This window comes from Salmo salar, chromosome ssa22 (genome assembly GCF_905237065.1).
Source record: "Salmo salar chromosome ssa22, Ssal_v3.1, whole genome shotgun sequence".
Lineage (NCBI taxonomy): Eukaryota > Metazoa > Chordata > Actinopteri > Salmoniformes > Salmonidae > Salmo > Salmo salar.
Window position 1 is genome coordinate 43809128 of NC_059463.1, and position 18926 is coordinate 43828053.

General features: G+C 42.2%; 1 protein-coding gene across 2 annotated transcripts; it reads right to left on the bottom strand.

The window, feature by feature from the left end:
- Positions 1–193: 193 nt before the first annotated feature.
- Positions 194–18492, bottom strand: LOC106583426 (DDB1- and CUL4-associated factor 12). Of its 2 annotated transcripts, XM_014167573.2 has the most exons (10): positions 18038–18492; positions 11084–11374; positions 10619–10894; positions 10440–10500; positions 10111–10304; positions 9917–9982; positions 6189–6351; positions 6017–6028; positions 5146–5324; positions 194–2617 (listed from the first exon to the last, which is right to left on the bottom strand). In XM_014167573.2, the coding sequence occupies exons 1-10, from the start codon at positions 18101–18103 to the stop codon at positions 2459–2461; spliced, it is 1467 nt and encodes a 488-aa protein (XP_014023048.1). In that variant the 5' UTR covers positions 18104–18492; the 3' UTR covers positions 194–2458. The 2 variants fall into 2 exon arrangements, with proteins under 2 accessions (XP_014023048.1, XP_014023049.1); XM_014167574.2 differs by lacking the exon at positions 6017–6028.
- Positions 18493–18926: the final 434 nt, after the last annotated feature.

The following is an 18926-nucleotide window of genomic DNA, read 5'->3' on the forward strand; positions in this document are numbered from 1 at the left end:
TCGTTGATATAAGTAAACGTTTTAGAGTATAGCCAGAGTCACCTATGATGTCTATCAGTAATTTGTCAGTAACCCTGTCCGTACAATGAATTTAACTTCGTAAGTACTGTAGGCCTACAGCATCCCTCAATGAGCAATTTGAGTGATTTAACTACGGCACAAATATGAAATAAACCACACACAAACAGCAATATGAAATAAGAGAAATATTACATATTTTTAATTTATCATTATTTTCATTTTAAAGATTTATAGGTTGGTTTCGGCTGTTGTTGACATCATACAATATCCCCAGGTTCAATCATTTCTAAAAACATTCATGAGGTGTGTAAAGGTATAAAATAGGTCACCACCAAAGTAAAGACAAGGGTCAGTTCACACACTTCCTGGAACATATACATAAAAATGTATGCATTTGTCCCTATGCATTTCACACATACACATTTATAAAATACACTTTAAAAGTGGTTATTTGTTCAACTTATGGTCTTAATTGGGTCTCTTTTTGTTCTCGCATTATCATGAAAACTCTCAAAGTTCCAAAAAGCAAAACTATGTCAGCCTACAAGTCTTTCACAGAAAGACTATAGAAAAGGCAACAAAGTCACTCAAATATACCCTGCCTTTGCACACAAGGAAAAGAGCAGCTACACTCATCCCTTGATAGAAAAAAGAAAAAAAAGAGGAAAAAAAAGTGTATTAGAACCAACAGTGACAAAAACTATGGTACCTCCAGATGTATTCAACTCCAACCCCTTGCCTTACATCCTATGCGCTTGTCCAGGGATGTATTCATTCAGACCATGACCTTAGCAAACCGTTTTGCAATGGAAACCATTTACTCCAAACAAAAAAACCTTTACAATGAAAACAAGAGTTTCTATTGGACCAATTCAGGTAAGTCTCTCCCTGCTTCATTCTGCTTGCTTCTGTTGGCTTCTAGTGAATACACCTGAGATCTGTTAGTATTGGGAAAGTCTTGGCAAAATGGCAACAATGCCATCTGGCCTATCAGAGGGCATTGATGGAGCTGTCACCATATTGCTTACACCTATTAAATTCTCTCAGATCTACACAAGTGCCTAGGAGGAAAGGGCAAGGGTCTGATTTGGGATTCAGGCGCTTAAGGTCAGCAATGTCTGCAGGTTTTCATCCTTGTTTTTAAATCAGCAGCTGGTTTAGAACATGTTAACCACGGTGTTATGTCACAAAGCAGGATCAAAGAGTTATTAGCAAGATAATGTTTCAAAAATTTCCTCAAACAACTCCATATTTCCTAGTTCAAAAAGCAAGAAGGTGTTGAACTTGAAATGGTCTAAGTAAGGGATAATCCACAACATCAACAGCCATGTATGAATGTTTATCCAAGTTAGCTAGCTGACTTAATGATCGTGCTTTGTGATATACACAACCACTGACATGAATGGACCAGTAACTGGGAAGAAAGAGAACCAACAGACATTGCGTTCCGCACGGCCCTGACGTTGAATGCCCCGGCCGTAAACCATAACTAAGGGTAATAGTGGGAAAATAAATTATAATAAAGATAGTAGTAATATCAACAAGTGTACGTTTATGTCAAATCACACAGTCAGAATCAAAATAAAATAAGCATTCTTCAGGATTATTATTCATTGCAGAATACCTATGGCATTTAGCATCTACAGTCATCACTCCTTTACATCATCAGTCAGGGAAAAACAAAAAAACAAGTGGCTGCCGCTGTCTGATTGGTTGTACTCATCCTCTGCTTCTTCTCACCTTGCGTCTGTTTGGGTAGTTTTTCCATCGCTACGGCTCTTATTGGTTGCTATGGCACAGGGTGGTACGCTACCAACCAATGACCATGTCCTTTTTCAGTTTCTTAGAAAAGTCTAACTATACTCCTGTTCCTTCCTTCAGAACTTTGTCTCTTATGTTCCCCCATCCTCAATATTTTATATTGCCATCAGTTTCGGAGAGAGAGAGAAGAGAGAGAGAGAAGGGGAACAGTAAGGAGAGTGTCGCCAATGTCCGCACAAGGGAACGGTCTATGCCAGTATGACATACTCCCAAAAACAGACAAAAAAATTGTAATAAAACGTTAAACTTTCATTTGAGTTTTTCAAAAGCGGACCTCTCAGCTCATTACATCATCACTGGTTAATCATCTATATAAAAAAACAGGGAGCAGAGATGAAAGAACTGAATATAAACAGGGCAAAGTGCAAGGGAGGATGGAGGGATGCAACAAGGAGGTGTTGACGAGATACACAGTGGCAATATGGAAGAGGTGTTGACGAGATACACAGTGGCAATATGGAAGCCGTGTTAAGAAAAGGGGGGGGCCAAGATCATGCTCCTGAGTCCACTAAGGAGGGACAACAGTGAGTGAAACGCTAAAAGCAGGAAGGGGGGGGGGGGCTGGGTAGTGGGGTAAGGAGAGAATAGCGAGACAGAGGAGGAGGAGAAGGGAAGGCTAGCTCCAGAGGGCTGCGTAGTTGCCGTGAAGGCCTGAGCACAGCGGTCCGCCGGCCACAAACAGCTTGGTGCCGGAGTCGTCATAGCAGTGTGTGTACACGGCGTTGGGAAACGAGTTGATGTCCGAGAAGTAGCTCCTCCACGTCTCGTCGTGATTCTGAGGGAGAACGAGAGAAACAGGTGTGAGGGGAGGGGGTGACATCAGTGTTTCCCCTATATGCATTTCAATTGTGGCCTCCACTGGGGGGGGGGAATATATTTTCAGGACGGTAAAAAGTTTTCCAGTGTAAACTTTAACGACTAAAACCAGATATAAAGCATGTAGAAAAATTATAATGGAGCAATATATATATATTTTTTTAAATATCCTTTTTGAGACCCAACACCGCTGCTGAAAACAAGGGTGAAAGAACAGAGGGGGAAATGGTACTTGTTGTCTTGTGCTAGCATCTTGTCAAGGCAGGTCCAAGATAGACTACCAACACATGAGGTCAGGCGTCACTGAATCACAGTTTCTTTTAGTGTACTCTAAAGTCAGCTGTTCATAAATATGTTCTGTGTCATGATAGTGTTGTCAATAGTCACAATCTAGAAATGCTGGAGTAACCAGTATTTCATGTCATTCTTACAACAGCATTAAGGAGATACACTTTATATACAAAAGTGTGTGGACATCCCTTCAAATGAGTGGATTCAACTATTTCAGCCACACCCGATGCTGACAGGTGTATAAAATCGAGCACACAGCCATGCAATCTCCATAGACAAACATTGGCAGTAGAATGGTCTTACAGAAGAGCTCAGTGACTTTCAACGTGGCACCGTTACAGGACGCCACCGTTCCAAAAAGTCAGTCCGTCAAATTTCTGCCTTGCTAGAGGTGCCCCGGTCAACTGTAAGGGCTGTTATTGTGAAGTGGAAACTTCTAGGAGTAACTTCTAGGAGAAATGGTTAGTGGAGATAAGTGTGAAAGAACTTGACTGGCCTGCACAGAGCCCTGACCTCAACCTCATTGAACACCTTTGGGATGAATTGGAACGCCGACTGCGTGCCAGGCCTAATCGCCCAACATCAGTTCCCGACCTCACTAATGCGTTTGTGGCTGAATGGATGCAAGTCCCCGCAGCAATGTTCCAACATCTAGTGGAAAGCCTTCCCAGTATTGTGGAGGCTGTTATAGCAGCAAAGAGGGGATCAACTCCATATTAATTCCCATGATTTTGGAATGAGATGTTTGAAGAGCAGGCCTCCACATACTTTTGGTCATGTGTACTACAAACAGACCAGCACAGGCTGCTCCTCCCAATCCATGCAGAGGCAGGTATTCACACAGGGTTAATGAACTGGGGACACAGGAGACACCTGAACCAGCAGATCTACTAAACTGTAAAAATGTGGATATAACATCAGAAAGGGGAAAGATATTCACAGATCTCTCAACCATCAATAGCAGTGAGAACATTAAACAAAAAAATGTACACTGGGGCTACAACACGTTGACCCAAGCGCTCCTGTTGACCACTCAAAGACAGTGAATCTAGTGGCTTATAGAGGACAGGTGATTAAGACTTTTACTGCCACTCTGGACTTCATAGGTGGAAAATTACAATTCCATGTGGTGTATCGTGAAGTCAAACCACTCATTGCCCTCTCTGACAGTATCAGACTGGGCTTAGTTTATCTCCAACCTGAAGTGCATGCAGTCCAGAATGAAGCCCCTGAGCAGACTGAATACAGAGACCTGTTTGACTGCAGCACAGTGGGTAAGCTACCAGCCGTTTACCACATGCGGCTGGATGACTGTTTACCCCACAGCGTGGGCTCCCAGAAGTGTGCCACTCGTCATGAAGATACTACTGCACTGTTGGAGCTAGGAACACAAGCATTTTGCTACACACGCAATAACATCTGCTAAAAATATGTATGTGACCAATAAAATTTGACTTGAAGGAAAAAGTGATCAAGGAGATGGACCGAATGGAAGGACAAGATCTCATCACGAGAGAAGAGGCCATGGAATTGGTCTCAGCCATCCATGGTGGCTGTAAAGAAAAAGGATAGAAGAGTGAGAATATGCATTGATCCAGTCCATCTCAACAAAGCACTCCTCAGGCCACATCATCCCATGAAAACAGTGGAGCAGGGGAGCTCAGACGTGCCTGATGTTCATGTTGAATGCCAAGTTTTGGTTCTGGCAGAGCACACTTGATGAAGCGTCAAAGCTCACCACCTTCATGACCCCAGGGGGCAGATATCACTTCCTACTCACGCCCTGTGGAATCTCTACAGGAAGTGAAGTGTTTCAGGAGGTGCATGGAGCAGCTCTTCGCAGAACAACCCTGTCAAAATCATTATGGTCGACATCCTGGTCAGGAACACGACGAGCCCCTCCGCCAGATCATGGACAGGATAAAAGCTCTTAATCTCAAACTAAATCCAGACAAATGTCGCTTCAGGGTCTCAGAGGTCCAGTATGTATACTCAGTATGTTCCCAGAAGAGTGGAGGCTGTATTAGCAGCAAAGGGGGGACCAACTTCATATGAACGCCCATGCTTTTGGAATGAGAAGAGCAGGTGTCCACATACTTTTGGTCATGTAGTGTATATAGTAATAGCAGGACACTTCAAGTTAAAAGTTCCTGAGAGGGGTGTACAAAAGGGGAATAATCAATAAAAGAATCGTACCAGCCAGCCCTTCCCTGTGGCGAGTTTGAGGATGCCCTCTCCTGGGCGCTGCCGGAACCCGCCGGCCGGGCTGGAAGGGTCCTCCAGGAACCTCTGGGCTCTGATGTCATAGAACAGCAGGGAGCCCTGGCCTGTGCCCACAGTCACTATGTGTTCATAGAAACTCACCGAGCGGATGCCTGTGAACGAGCACACACAAACAAGTTAATAACTTGCCTTTAATAGCTTTAAAACGTCTTTAAAAAAAGCTGTAATAAATGTTCCTTTTAAAAGTACTGCCTCTGCACTTCATTGTAATGCTGCGTTCAAATGCTACTCGGAAACTCGCATTTCCCAGTTGGTGAAGTCGTAAATACGACAGTGTGTCCAAGTGCTTTTGGATTCGGAACAACCCTTCAACCAATGATATTTTAGCCAGTTAGCTAACGTTGCTAATAATAATTTAGCAAGCTGACTAACGTTGCTAATAATAATAATTTAGCTAGCTGGCTAATGTTGCTAATAATAAATCTAGCTAGCTAACGTCCCTAATAATATTTTAGCTAGCTGGCTAACGTTGACAAAATAGCCAAACTAGCTTCATTATTCACATTAAAATAATGTACAAATAATGTAAATGGATTGTTTAATCATCTTTTGGTTGAAAAGGACAGTGATGAAACGGCACAACTCGTAAATTAGGATTTCATTATTTTCTCCCGCTTTTCCAACTCGTAATCCCGACATGGAGGGCCATTCAAGTGAAATTTCAGAGTCGGTAACTCCTATTTCCGATAATTCCGACACCACTTGAAGGCAGCATAAGTGCAGAGCAGGTCTTGGCGAATGTTTGGGTTTTGTTTTGCTTCTTGATGGAATGTGTTTGTAGTACCTCGTGTTGCCTCTGGAAAAATGGAATGAAATGAAAGTTACAGAAAGTTTACAGAATATATGCTATAGTGTTCTAATATATATATATATTATATATATAATATAATATATATACACACCAATACACCCTGTGTGTGTGTGAGAAACATTGTAGTGTGGTGTCAATTCCTTACCACTTCCCCTCTCCCGGGAGCTGACTGATTTGATGTTGTGAGTGGGCTGCCGGGGGTCTAGGAAGGACACATGGGCCTGAGAGCCCACCGCATACACCGACCAGTCCTGACCGTATGCCAGACATACATTCTCCTTGCAGTGAGGCAGCTTTGTGGACAGCAGCTATGTACAACAGATACACAGGCTTGTTAGATGGGGATAGACATGTACAGTACCAGTCAAAAGTTTGCACACACCGGGACCTCCCGAGTGGTGCAGCGGTCTAAGGCACTGAATCGCAGTGCTAGCTGTGTCACACAGATCCTGGTTCAATCCCAGGCTGTGTTGCAGCCGACCGCGACCGGGAAACCAATGAGGCGACAATTGGCCCAGGGGGTTAGGGGAGGGTTTAGCTGGCGGGCCGGGTTGTCCTTGTCCCATCGCGCTCTTGCGACTCCTATGGCAGGCCGAGCGCAATGCAGGCTCACACGGTAGTCAGGTGTACAGTGTTTCTTCCAACACATTGGTGCAGTTGGCTTCTGGGTTAAGCAAGCATTGTGTCAAGAAGCAGCACGGCTTGGCGGGGTCGTGTTTCGGAGGACGCATGGCTCTCAACCTTCGCCTCTCCCGAGTCCGTACGGGAGTTCACTGTCAAACGCTCCCTAAAACACTTCTGCGAGCAGGCCTTTCTAATCGACCTGGCCGGGGTATCCTGAAATGACATTGGCCTCATCCCATCAGTAGATGATGCCTGGCTATTCTTTAAAAGTGCCTTCCTCACCATCTTAAATAAGCATGCCCTACTCAAAAAATGTAGAACTAGGAATAGATATAGTCCTTGGTTCACTCCAGAACTGTCTGCCCTTGATCAGCACAAAAACATCCTGTGGCGTTCTGCATTAGCATTGAATAGCCCCCGTGATATGCAACTTTTCAGGGAAGTTAGGAACAAATATACACAGGCAGTTAGAAAAGCTAAGGCTAGCTTTTTCAAACAGAAATTTGCATCCTGTTGTACTAACTCAAAAAAGTTCTGGGACACTAAAGTCCATGGAGAATAAGAGCACCTCCTCCCAGCTGCCCACTGCTCTGAGGCTAGGAAACGCTGTTACCACCGATAAATCCACTATAATTGAGAATTTCAATAAGCATTTCTCTACGGCTGGCCATGCATTCCACCTGGCTAACTTTACCCCGGTCAACTGCCCGGCACCCTCCACAGCAACCCGCCAATGCCCCCACCATTTCTCCTTCACCCAAATCCAGATGGCTGATGTTCTGAAAGAGCTGGAAATCTGGACCCATACAAATCAGCCGGGCTAGACAATCTGGACCCTCTCTTTCTAAAATTATCTGCTGAAATTGTTGCAACCCTTATTACTAGCCTGTTCAACCTCTTTCGTATCGTCTGATGAGGCTGACAAAATGATGAGGGTGACAAAATGACTACCATAATCAGAATGATGGGAAGTTTGAGAGCGCTCGATTTAATCTAAACAGTAAACAAAAAAGTTGTTTGACCTTAACCCGTTAGGCAATTTCATTGGTCTAATGAAAGCTTCATGCCGCCCAAAAACTGAGCACGTCACAGAATGTGTTTTTTTGGAGAAAAAAAATGTGAAAGCGGGAAAAATCCATATATTAGCCGCGTCATTGTTTAAGCCGCGAGGTTCAAAGCGTGGGAAAAAAGTTGCGGCTTATAGTCCGGAAATTACGGTATTAGAAATGTAGCCTATTTAAATAGGCCTACTCTACATGTCGCTGCTTTCATAAGCTTTGCTCAGCTGTAAGTTCTTTTGACTTCTCATAAAAATGTTCCATCTTGATATTTTTTGCTAAATTTCACTTATTGTTCACCCTAATATTTTCCATTCAAAATAGAGCTGTGATGCAAAGCCAGTCTATAGGCAATTTTCTAATTGTTCCCATTTGAAAGCTGCAATGTTTGGACATGACACTATTAGCCAATTTGGGAAATACTCTAAATAACTAACTTGTCTTAATGGTTTTGATAGGCTATCAGTAGGATTTGGCTTTTGGCTGTTTGGTTCGCAACTGGAAGGAGGGATGCATGCATCCTTTATTTTATAATAGACTAAGCCTTGCCCAACTAAGGTTTGTTCAAACTACTAGTTTGATTTTTCTATCTTGCTATTGTTTGTTCTACCTCTCATTATTCCCTTAGGCCTATCATATTTTTAGGTTATTCAAAAACAACTTCAAACTTTGAGATAGCCTAGAATTCGGTTAGATAAATTCATTGATTAATAATGAAATAGCACGGCGGGAGAAAGACAGCATGCATAAACATTTAAGTCATATTCATATCAAATGGAGAGAAAATACCAAATGTGGATTTTAAAATAAGACACCAGTGTCCTCTATAAAAACTAAAATAGGCTTCAGATCAACCAACATTGAGAGAAAAATTTTATCTGACTGGACATTCTGCGCTGCTTTGGTGAAAATCTTAGCTCTGTCTACATTGTTAATAAGTTGCATTCTGTAAATTGTTATAACATATTTAAATACAGTGCATTCGGAAAGTATTCAGACCCCTGGACTTTTTCCACATTTTGTTACGTTACAGACTTTGTTACATTAAAGAAAATTGTTTTTTCCACCCCACCACCGTAGGGATGGTGCCAGGTTTCCTCCAGACATGATGCTTGGCATTCAGGCCAAAGAGTTCAATCTTGGTTTCATCAGACCACACATGGTCTGAGGCCTTTAGATGCCTTTTGGCAAACTCCAAGCAGGCTGTCATGTGCCTTTTTTACTGAGGAGTGGCTTCCATCTGGCCACTACCATAAAGGTCTGATTGGTGGAGTGCTGCAGAGATGGCTGTCCTTCTGGAAGGTTCTCCCATCTACATAGAAGAACTCCGGAGCTCTGTCAGAGTAACCATCGGGTTCTTGGTCACCTCCCTGACCAAGGCCCTTCTCCCCCGATTGCTCAGTTTGGCCTTTCAGACAACTCTAGGAAGAGTCTTGGTCAGGGAAGTGGTTCCGAACTTCTTCCATTTAAGAATGGAGGCCACTGTGTTCTGGTATCCTTCCCCATACCTCATGGCTTGGTTTTTGCTTTGACATGCACTGTCAACTGTGGGCGCATATATATATATATATATATATATATATATATATATATTCCAATCAAGTTGTACAAACATTTCAAGGATGATCAATGGAAATAGGATGTACCTGAGCTCAAATTCGAGTCGCATAACAAAAGGTACTGAACAACTATGTGCGTTAGGGTTTGGCGATGTTACAATGGTATCGGATATCGAAGATGATTGACAGCCATCGATGCATCGCCAATTTCAAATTGTCTGTACCACGCAGTAAAGAGCTGACCGGGCAGCCCACAGCAGGCCCTGACAAATGGCCTATTCCTTTGCTATGGCATGCATAACCTACATTTTGTTACATGTACATGCCTTATTCTAAAATGGATTAAATAAATAAAAATCCTCATCAATCTGCACACAATACCCCATAATGACAAAGCGAAAACATGTTTTTAGAAATTCAAATAAAAAAACAGAAATATATTATTTACACAATCATCTTGACCAGAAAGGTTTGGTATGCGAGGACATTCAACAAAAATACAGTACTGTTTAATATTGACTCATGACGACACCAGCCAAGTCTTCATAATCTTCAATGTCCCCAAGAAAGTACAGTCACAGAACCAAACAAACATTGCTATGCAGAGCAGAAACAGATATACTCAAACAGACCTTGCTCAAGTTTTGCTCTGCCTTCCAAAGGTGGAAATAGCCATCCAGGGACACTGCACCAAGCTCCTGAGAGAAGGCAAAACAAGATAGTGTGTAGGTCCCCGTAAGTACAGGGCTGTAGTACAACACAGATTTTTACTAGAGAACACAGGCTGTGGTTTGTCTCAGAGGTGTAGGAGGGAGGTATGTCTGACCTTGTGGTTGTTGTTGAAGGCCAGGGCGCGCACTTTGCAGTTGTACGGGTTGGTGTATTCCTTGGGGATGTCCTCCAGGGCACGGTGGGAGATGTGGGAGTAGCAGGGGACCCCCTCTTCATCCTGCTGTCTCATGGAGTGGCTCAGAACCACCTCAGACACCTCCCACAGCCCCATTGAACCGTCCCGGGACCCTGTAGAATAGCAGCAGATTGATTGGTTGGTTGATTTTATACAGAGACAATATTACACACATAAAAAAACTATTGCAGATGAACAATAGTGTGAAGGTCTTCCTATGGCTTAGCAGTGTGTCACTTAACACCCACCTGACACAGCCATTCTGTCGCTGATCCACGCAATGGAGAAGATCCAGTCTTTATGACCATCCTGAAAAACAGAGAACAACTTGTTTCAATGTATGATCAGGCTTGCTTAGGCTGTCTCAGCCACCAGTGCTGTCCCACTTTGTGTAGCTCAGTACCAAGAAGAGAGGGGAACCACTCACGTCCCCCACGCAGACGGGATCCAGGGTAGGCAGCCGGTAGACGGCCAGGCTGTTGGGGTTGTCTCCGCCGGTGGCCAACAGAGTGCCGGAGGGGTTAAGCTCGATGGCATGGATCCCACAGCCTTGCTGGTCCAGCCCAGACACTGAGCCACTACCAGGGAGGAAGGGGGCCCCTATTGTCCCCGCAACCCCCCCGGGGGCCCCTCCACCACCGTGTCGGTCCTTAAGCATTGGGATGCGGGTGATCTGCCCTGTCAGAACATCTGCCACAAATAGCTGGGTAGAGGAAGAAAGAAATCTGGTAAGAGAAAAAGTTAAATGGTCTGGAATCATTGGGGGGGCGCATTTTTTGCTTCATAATAGGTCAGTTCAAGGTTTTCCGGTTAACAGCAAATGTTAATACACTTTTTCCGTTTTTTGAAAGAAGAAAGCAAAGTAGAGTAAAACAAGAGGCCAATGTCTCACAGTATTGCACTTGGTTCCACACACCACCTGACGGTGGTTGAGCCACTGGGAGGCAAACACCTTGTTGAGGCGGCCAAGGGAGAACTCCCGCTCCTTGAGGATGCCCGGGAGGCGGCCGGCAGCAAAGCCCCGCAGGCTACGCTGGAGCCGCCACTCATGCTGCTGCTGCGGCCGAAACTCTCGGCCCCGGAGCGCACACACCACCGAGCACTGACTACGCCACCACTGCTGAGCGTGCCGGGACGAGGAGGACACACGCGTCCGCTTGCTCGCCGACTGGCACCAGGCCACCTGACGGAGGAGAGAGAAAAAGCGAGAAGGAGAAAGGTTAGTACAAGGTTTAAATGAAATGAACAGCACGAAGTAAATCAAGAACACTGACTATTTAGAACAGGGTCATTCCAAGTGAATATGGAACAAAATGTTCATTAAATTTCCTATGCTCCTGCAATTCAATAAACAAAATTGTATTTTAGGCTAGAGAACGTATCTTTGACAGATTTACTTTATGTGCATGTGTCTGTGTTGCTTCACAGTCCCTGCTGTTCCACAAGGTGTATTTTTATCTGGTTTTTAAATCTGATTCTACTGCTTGCATCAGTTACCTGATGTGGGAATAGAGTTCCACATAACCATGACTATGTAGTACTGTGCGACTCCCATAGTCTGTTCTTGACTAGGGGATTGTGAAGAGCCCTTCAGTGGCATTTCTTGTGTGATATGCATGTGTGTCCGAGCTACGTGCTAGTAGTTTAAACAGACACCTCGGTGCATTCAGCATGTCAACACTTACAAAAACAAGTAGTGAGGAAGTCAATCTCTACTCCACTTTGAGCCATGAGAGGTTTATATGCACATCATTGTTAGCTCTGCGTGTACATTTAAGGGCCAGCCGTGGTGCCCTGTTCTGACCCAATTGTAATTCCATCTGTGGCACCTGACCACACAACTGAACAGGAGTCGGGGGTGCGACAAATATATGGCATGTAGGACCTGCCTTGCTGATGTTGTTAAAAGGGCAAAGAAATGATTTATTATGGAGAGACTTCTCCCCATTTTAGTTACTGTTGTATCAACATGCTTTGAGCATGACAGTTAACAATCCAGGATTACCACATTTATTAAAGTAGTTAGTTGAGGTTTAGGGTTTAGTGAATGATTTGTCCCAAATACAATGCTTTTATTTTTAGAAATAGTTAGAACTAACTTATTCTTTCCACCCATTCTGAAACTAACTGCAGCTTTTTGTTAAGTGTTGCAGAGATTTCACTCGCTGTAGTAGCTGACGTGTATAGTGTTGAGTCAGCCACATTCATAGACACACTTTACTCAAAGCCAGTGGCATGTCGTTAGTAAAGATTGAAAAAAGTAAGGGGCCTAGACAGCTGCCCTGGGGTATTCCTGATTCTACCTGGATTATGTTGGAGGCTTCCATTAAAGAACACCCTCTGTGTACTGTTAGACAGTTAACCATTTATCCACAATATAGCAGGGGGTGTAAAGCCATAACACATACGTTTTTCCATCAGCAGACTATGATCGATAATGTCAAAAGCCGCATTAAGTCATGCCTAAGTTTGCTAATCTTGCCACGGGAAAGAAATGTAAGTAATTGGCAATATCAGTGGGTTTTGTGATGAATGAGCCATCTGATTCAATGAATGACAGATGAGTTTGCCCTTTTGCCCAACATTTCATTTAAGGTGCTCCAAAGCTTTTACTATCATTCATCTTTGTTTCATAGAATAGTTTATTATTTTTATTCAGCTTAGTCTCATAATTTCTCAATTTGCAGTATGTTTGCCAATCGATTGTGCTGCCAGACTTATTTGCCATTCATTTTGCCTCATCCCTCTCAACCATACAATTTTTTAATTGCTCATCAATAGTAATTTCTTAAATGGGTGCATGCGTATTAGTGACTGGAATAAGAAATGTCATATGTCAAGTGCAGTGTCTGCTTGCTCCTCATTACACACCACAGACCAACAAATATTAATTACATCAACAACAAAGGAATCACTACAAAACTTCTTCTATGACCTCATACACTATATACTGGAACTTTTATACCTTTCTGTTGATATCACGTGTGGTCCTCCCACAACGACTCGCCAGGAAAGCATGCAGTTTATTAGGCTACAGATGAAATAAGTTATCACAGGGTGGTGAAAGTGCATGGTGATGAGCTTGATGCTCCTTTCCTATAAAGATCGAGGGACTTATTCTGGTGAAATCATCGATGCTTGGCTGCCTTTTGGCAAATAAACAATCTTGCTCTTTTTAATCTCATCATGTAGGCTATACATGCGCTCTAGTCAAATACCTGCGCGCTTTCAACTAGAGCACACGTGCCAATACCAGAGGGGACACATGCTATATAAAGCATTTTTTTTTTACGTGAGACAAACATCAGTAGAGTTGAAAAGTTGTATTTTTTATTCAGTAGATGGGAATTGAACCGCAAAAGGTATTTTTATGTGCACTATGTCATCACGCACTGCCATTTACCTGCAACAACTCTATTTAATGGAAACATCTCTGGTGGGAAATTGCGCATGTTGATTTGATGCAGATTTTAGAATATTCACATGAAAATCTGTCACCAAATGGATGGAAACCTAGCTATTGAGAAGATAACCTTTCTAACGATACCCTTCTTATATCTCAACTCAAATTGCGAGCAGAGCAGACTACTAAAATGGGAGTATCAATAAACATTGATTCTGGGAAATAATTCCTCAGTTTGTCGCACTCTGCATTGCGGTACCAGTAGAAGCATTTTAGCCAAAGACTGCTATACTTGCTGTTTAGTCTGCATGTTTTAAATGTGCAATAACCATGAAGCACAATTATATACAGAATTGTCAACTTGTTCTCATTCTGAGAAATAAGGTAGGCTACTTGATTTCAACATGGACAGGCTACCATGCTGTTCAAACAGTTGGAAACGGACAGAAGGGTGTGTTCATAACAATTCAACTGTTCTGCCTTGTAAGTTAGAAAATAGATCCTAGTAGGCTAAACTTGAAATATAATGATTATCTGGCTACTCACTAGCATGTGGGCTTGTGCTTGAGATATTGTTTATGAGACCTGTGTTAATTAAGCAATAAGGCCCGAGGGGTGTGGTATATGGCCAATACACCACGGCTAAGGGCTGTTCTTAAGCACGATGCAATGCGGAGTGCCTGGAAACAGCGCTTAGCCATGGTATATTGGCCATATACCACAAAAACCCGAGGTGACTTATTGCTATTATGAACTGGTTACCAACGTAATTAGAGCAGTAAAAATTAGGGATGCACGATATATCGGTAAGCATTAGAGGTCGACCGAATATGCTTTTTCAACGCCGATACCGATTATTGGGGGGGGGGGGATAAAAGAAAGCCGATACCGATTGATCTGCTACTTTTATTTTATTTTTTGTAAAATTGCCAATTACAACAATAATGAATGAACACTTATTTTAACTTAATATAATACATCAATAAAATCAATTCAGCCTCAAATAAATAATGAAACATGTTCAATTTGGTTTAAATAATGCAAAAACAAAGTGTTGGAGAAGGAAGTAAAAGTGCAATATGTGCCATGTAAAAAAGCTAACGTTTAAGTTCCTTGTTCAGAATATGAGAACATATGAAAGCTGGTGGTTCCTTTTAACATGAATCTTCAATATTCCCAGGTAAGAAGTTTTAGGTTGTAGTTATTATAGGAATTATAGGACTATTTCTCTCTATACGATTTGTATTTCATATACCTTTGACTATTGGATGTTCTTATAGGCACTTTAGTATTGCCAGTGTAACAGTATAGCTTCCGTCCCTCTCCTCGCTCCTACCTGGGCTCAAACCAGGAACACATCGACAACAGCCACCCTCGAAGCAGCGTTACCCATGTAGAGCAAGGGGAACAACTACTCCAAGTCTCAGAGCGAGTGACATTTGAAACGCTATTAGCGCGCACCCGGCTAACTAGCTAGCCATTTCACATCGGTTACACCAGACTAATCTTGGGAGTTGACAGGATTGAAGTAATAAACAGCGCAATGCATTGCGAAGGGCTGCTGGCAAACGCACGAAAGTGCTGTTTGAATGAACGCTTACGAGCCTGCTGGTGCCTACCATCGCTCAGTCAGACTGCTCTATCAAATCATAGACTTAATTATAACACACAGAAATACGAGCCTTAGGTCATTAATATGGTCGAATCCAGAAACTATCATCTCGAAAACAAAACGTTTTCCTGTCAGTGAAATACCAAACCGTTCCATATTTTATCTAACGGGTGGCATCCCTAAGTCTAAATATTCCTGTTACATTGCACAACCTTCAATGTTATGTCATAATTACGTAAAATTCTGGCAAATTAGTTCGCAACGAGCCAGGCGGCCCAAACTGTTGCATATACCCTGACTCTGCGTGCAATGAACGCAAGAGAAGTGACACAATTTCACCTGGTTAATATTGCCTGCTAACCTGGATTTCTTTTAGCTAAATATGCAGGTTTAATAATATATACTTCTGTGTATTGATTTTAAGAAAGGCATTGATGTTTATGGTTAGGTACAGTCGTGCAACGATTGTGCTTTTTTCGCAAATGAGCTTTTGTTAAATCATCCCCCGTTTGGCGAAGTCGGCTGTCTTTATTAGGAAGAAATAGTCTTCACAGTTCGCAACGAGCCAGGTGGCCCAAACTGCTGCATATACCCTGACTCTGTTTGCAAGAGAAGTGACACATTTTCCCTAGTTAAAAGAAATTCATGTTAGCAGGCAATATTAACTAAATATGCAGGTGTAAAAATATATACCTGTGTATTGATTTTAAGAAAGGCATTGATGTTTATGGTTGGAGCAACGTGTACCCAAGCAATTATATGCAATGCAGGACAGGCTAGATAAACTAGTAATATCATCAACCATGTGTAGTTAACTAGTGATTATGATTGATTGATTGTTTGTTTTTTATAAGATAAGTTTAATGCTAGCTAGCAACTTACCTTGGCTTCTTACTGCATTCGCATAACAGGCAGGCTCCTCGTGGAGTGCAATGTAAAGCAGGTGGTTAGAGCGTTGGACTAGTTAACCGTAAGGTTGCAAGATTGAATCCCCGAGCTGACAAGTGTGTCGTTCTGCCCCTGAACAAGGCAGTTAACCCACCGTTCCTATGCCATCAATGAAAATAAGAATGTGTTCTTAACTGACTTGCCTAGTTCAATAAAGGTTACTTAAATGTATTTAAGTTTTAAATACGTAAATACCAACAAAATAACCTTTTAGTCAGTGTGTGTGTCAACTATTTAACTGTCCTAGAATGCTTAAACGGCCAGTAAAATTTTAAATATCGTTATAATTTTTGGGGCAAGGAAAATATATATCGGCCAAAACTTTCATATCGGTGCATCCCTAGTAAAAATACATGTTGTTATACCCATGGTATACGGTCTAATATACCACAGCTTTCAGCATTCAGGGCTTGAACCACACAGTTTATAATTGTCTTTATACCATGGCATTGTTGAATACTTGTTCCTGATTGTCTTGAGTATTTTAGAGGATGGATTATTTCCCTATAAACACACAAGGTAGAATTCAATAGCTATAGTTCATTCTTACATGTTCTATGTTTGAGCTGCTTTTGAAAGCAAAAGTAAAATTGAAAACATTACTGACATTATGAAAATCGATGGTTTGGTTAGCTAAACTAGCAAGTATGTTTGGTTACCATGACAACTACTGTAGCTATCTATTAAACTTGCTAGCTCCTTCTGGCTCCCGAGTGACGCAGTCTAAGTGCAAGAGTAGTCACTGCAGTCCTTGGTTCGAATCCAGGCTGCATCACATCCGGCCGTGAGTGGGAGTCCCATAGGGCGGCACACAATTGGCCCAGCGTCGTCCGGGGTTGGCCGTCATTGTAAATAAGAATTTGTTCTTAACTGACCTGCCTAGTTAAATAAAAGTTCAAATTAAATAAAAACAGGAGTCATTTGTGCAGGCCAATTATATATTTGCTGAATTCAATTAACATATCACCTTTGGATTTCTGGGTCGTCAATTCATACTTGCATTGTTGTAACATAGGAACTACCGGTGTTATTACTTGGACATTTCTGCAGTAGGGGCTTTGTATATGGCCGTGGTACATCAACATTGGAACACGATGCCGGATGTGGCACTGAATTTGGGGGCAATACTTTAACAATTCTCTTTTTACATACATTTTAATTAACAAAAAATGTTTTGCCTAACCAACCAAATGGATATAGTCTAAAATAAGAATTGAAATTGAGTTGAACCCAACTGCAGTCGGTATACAACACATGACTTAACCACCCGTAACCAGTCGAATAGGACATAAACTAGCTAAAATTCCTATTAATTTTACAGTTACTGAAATTGTATTCCATTCTCAGAATGACTATTCTATATATTTTTCCATCCATCCCCTACGATCCAATAGTACATCCGGTGCTTAGGAAAAAACATTAGTAGTTGTAGGCCTAGGTCCTAACCAGAAACACTCACACAAGTCTAATTTAACCAGCTAACTAAATTAGCTAGCTAACCAGTTAGAGAAACGGTCCATGTAATAAAAAAAAAGGACAGTCAAACGACATAAAACATTTAAAATAGAAACATGAACTAACATAGGCTAAGCACACTAGCCAGTGAGCTAGCTAACGTTAACCATGGCATTCTAGCTAGTAACACGGATCGAGTTCCGTAGGAAGCTAACGTTACTAATAGTTATCTAGTTAGTGTAAAAACGACCGTGCTTTTTATCTGCGTGGCGTTACCTATCGAGTTAAATTCGCTACGAATATGTTAGTAGTTAGCTAGCTCAACCAGTCAACGCAAAATGGTAACGTTAGCTAGCCAACTAGGCTAACCAAGATTTGCTCGAATGGCTAACGGCAATTCACTGAAACACCAGTCTGTTTCCTCATACCTGTTGTTGTTGTTGGTCCTTGGACTCCCCTGCCTTCCTTTTCCTGCTAACTGTTTTTCTCGCCATAATCTGACACACACAAATCCCTCACCCACATGGAGGCCAAATAATGACGCTAAGTACTGGGTCATATAATGGCGATAAGCTATTTTGTTTTCTTGCTCTGAGTGTAGCAGCGCCCGGCGACGTGGAAGGACGATCACATAAGGGTGAGGTTGACTAGCTGGCTTCCCCTCCACTCCGGCCTCCGAAACTCAAACTCTAGCTTCGCGCGTAGATTAGTTTGTAACCTACTAAAATGTGTTTCGGTCGAGGAGCCAAAATATGCGACTCCTCTACAGTACAAATCGATTTTTATATTTTATCCAATTGTTCTTTCTTTACAAATCGCGTCACCAACGGCAACAACATTCTGCCGCGCGCAGCCGCAGTCAAGTTAAACATCAACAAAAACAAGGTCGAACGTGTATGTTTACGCTAAAGCGTGCGCGTTCGCGAACCATTTGTCATTGGCGTCATATTTATGCTTCCGAACTCTTTCCTCCAATGATTTCTTGAAAAAGCACAATATTTTTTCAATTCAAGAGTTCAGATTTCATGCAAACATCAAATGTATGAGACTAACAAATTACATTGATCGTGCATCACATAGAAGATATTGTAATATTTCCTGGACAGGGAATCCCCCAAAAAAACGATAGAGAAGTAACATGCAGACTACACCCCTTGCAACATAAATTTAGAAATATATATTACTCAATTATTGCGCCAACGAGCGTCTGCGTTGCCAAGGGCTAACACTGAACCCAAGCCATCGTGCAAAAATGTAATTTGTCCCCCCACACCAAACGCAATCACGATACACAGGTTAAAATATCAAAACAAACTC

Bases quoted from the DNA above. Each gene is read 5' to 3' on its own strand.
- LOC106583426 (XM_014167573.2), bottom strand. From the start codon at position 18,103: ATGGCGAGAAAAACAGTTAGCAGGAAAAGGAAGGCAGGGGAGTCCAAG. The intron at 10,895-11,083 runs GTGAGACATTGG...TCCTCTACCCAG, and splicing joins GTGGAACCAAGTGCAATACT to CTATTTGTGGCAGATGTTCT. The intron at 6,352-9,916 runs GTCTGTTTGAGT...TGTTGTACATAG, and splicing joins CAGAGCAAAACTTGAGCAAG to CTGCTGTCCACAAAGCTGCC.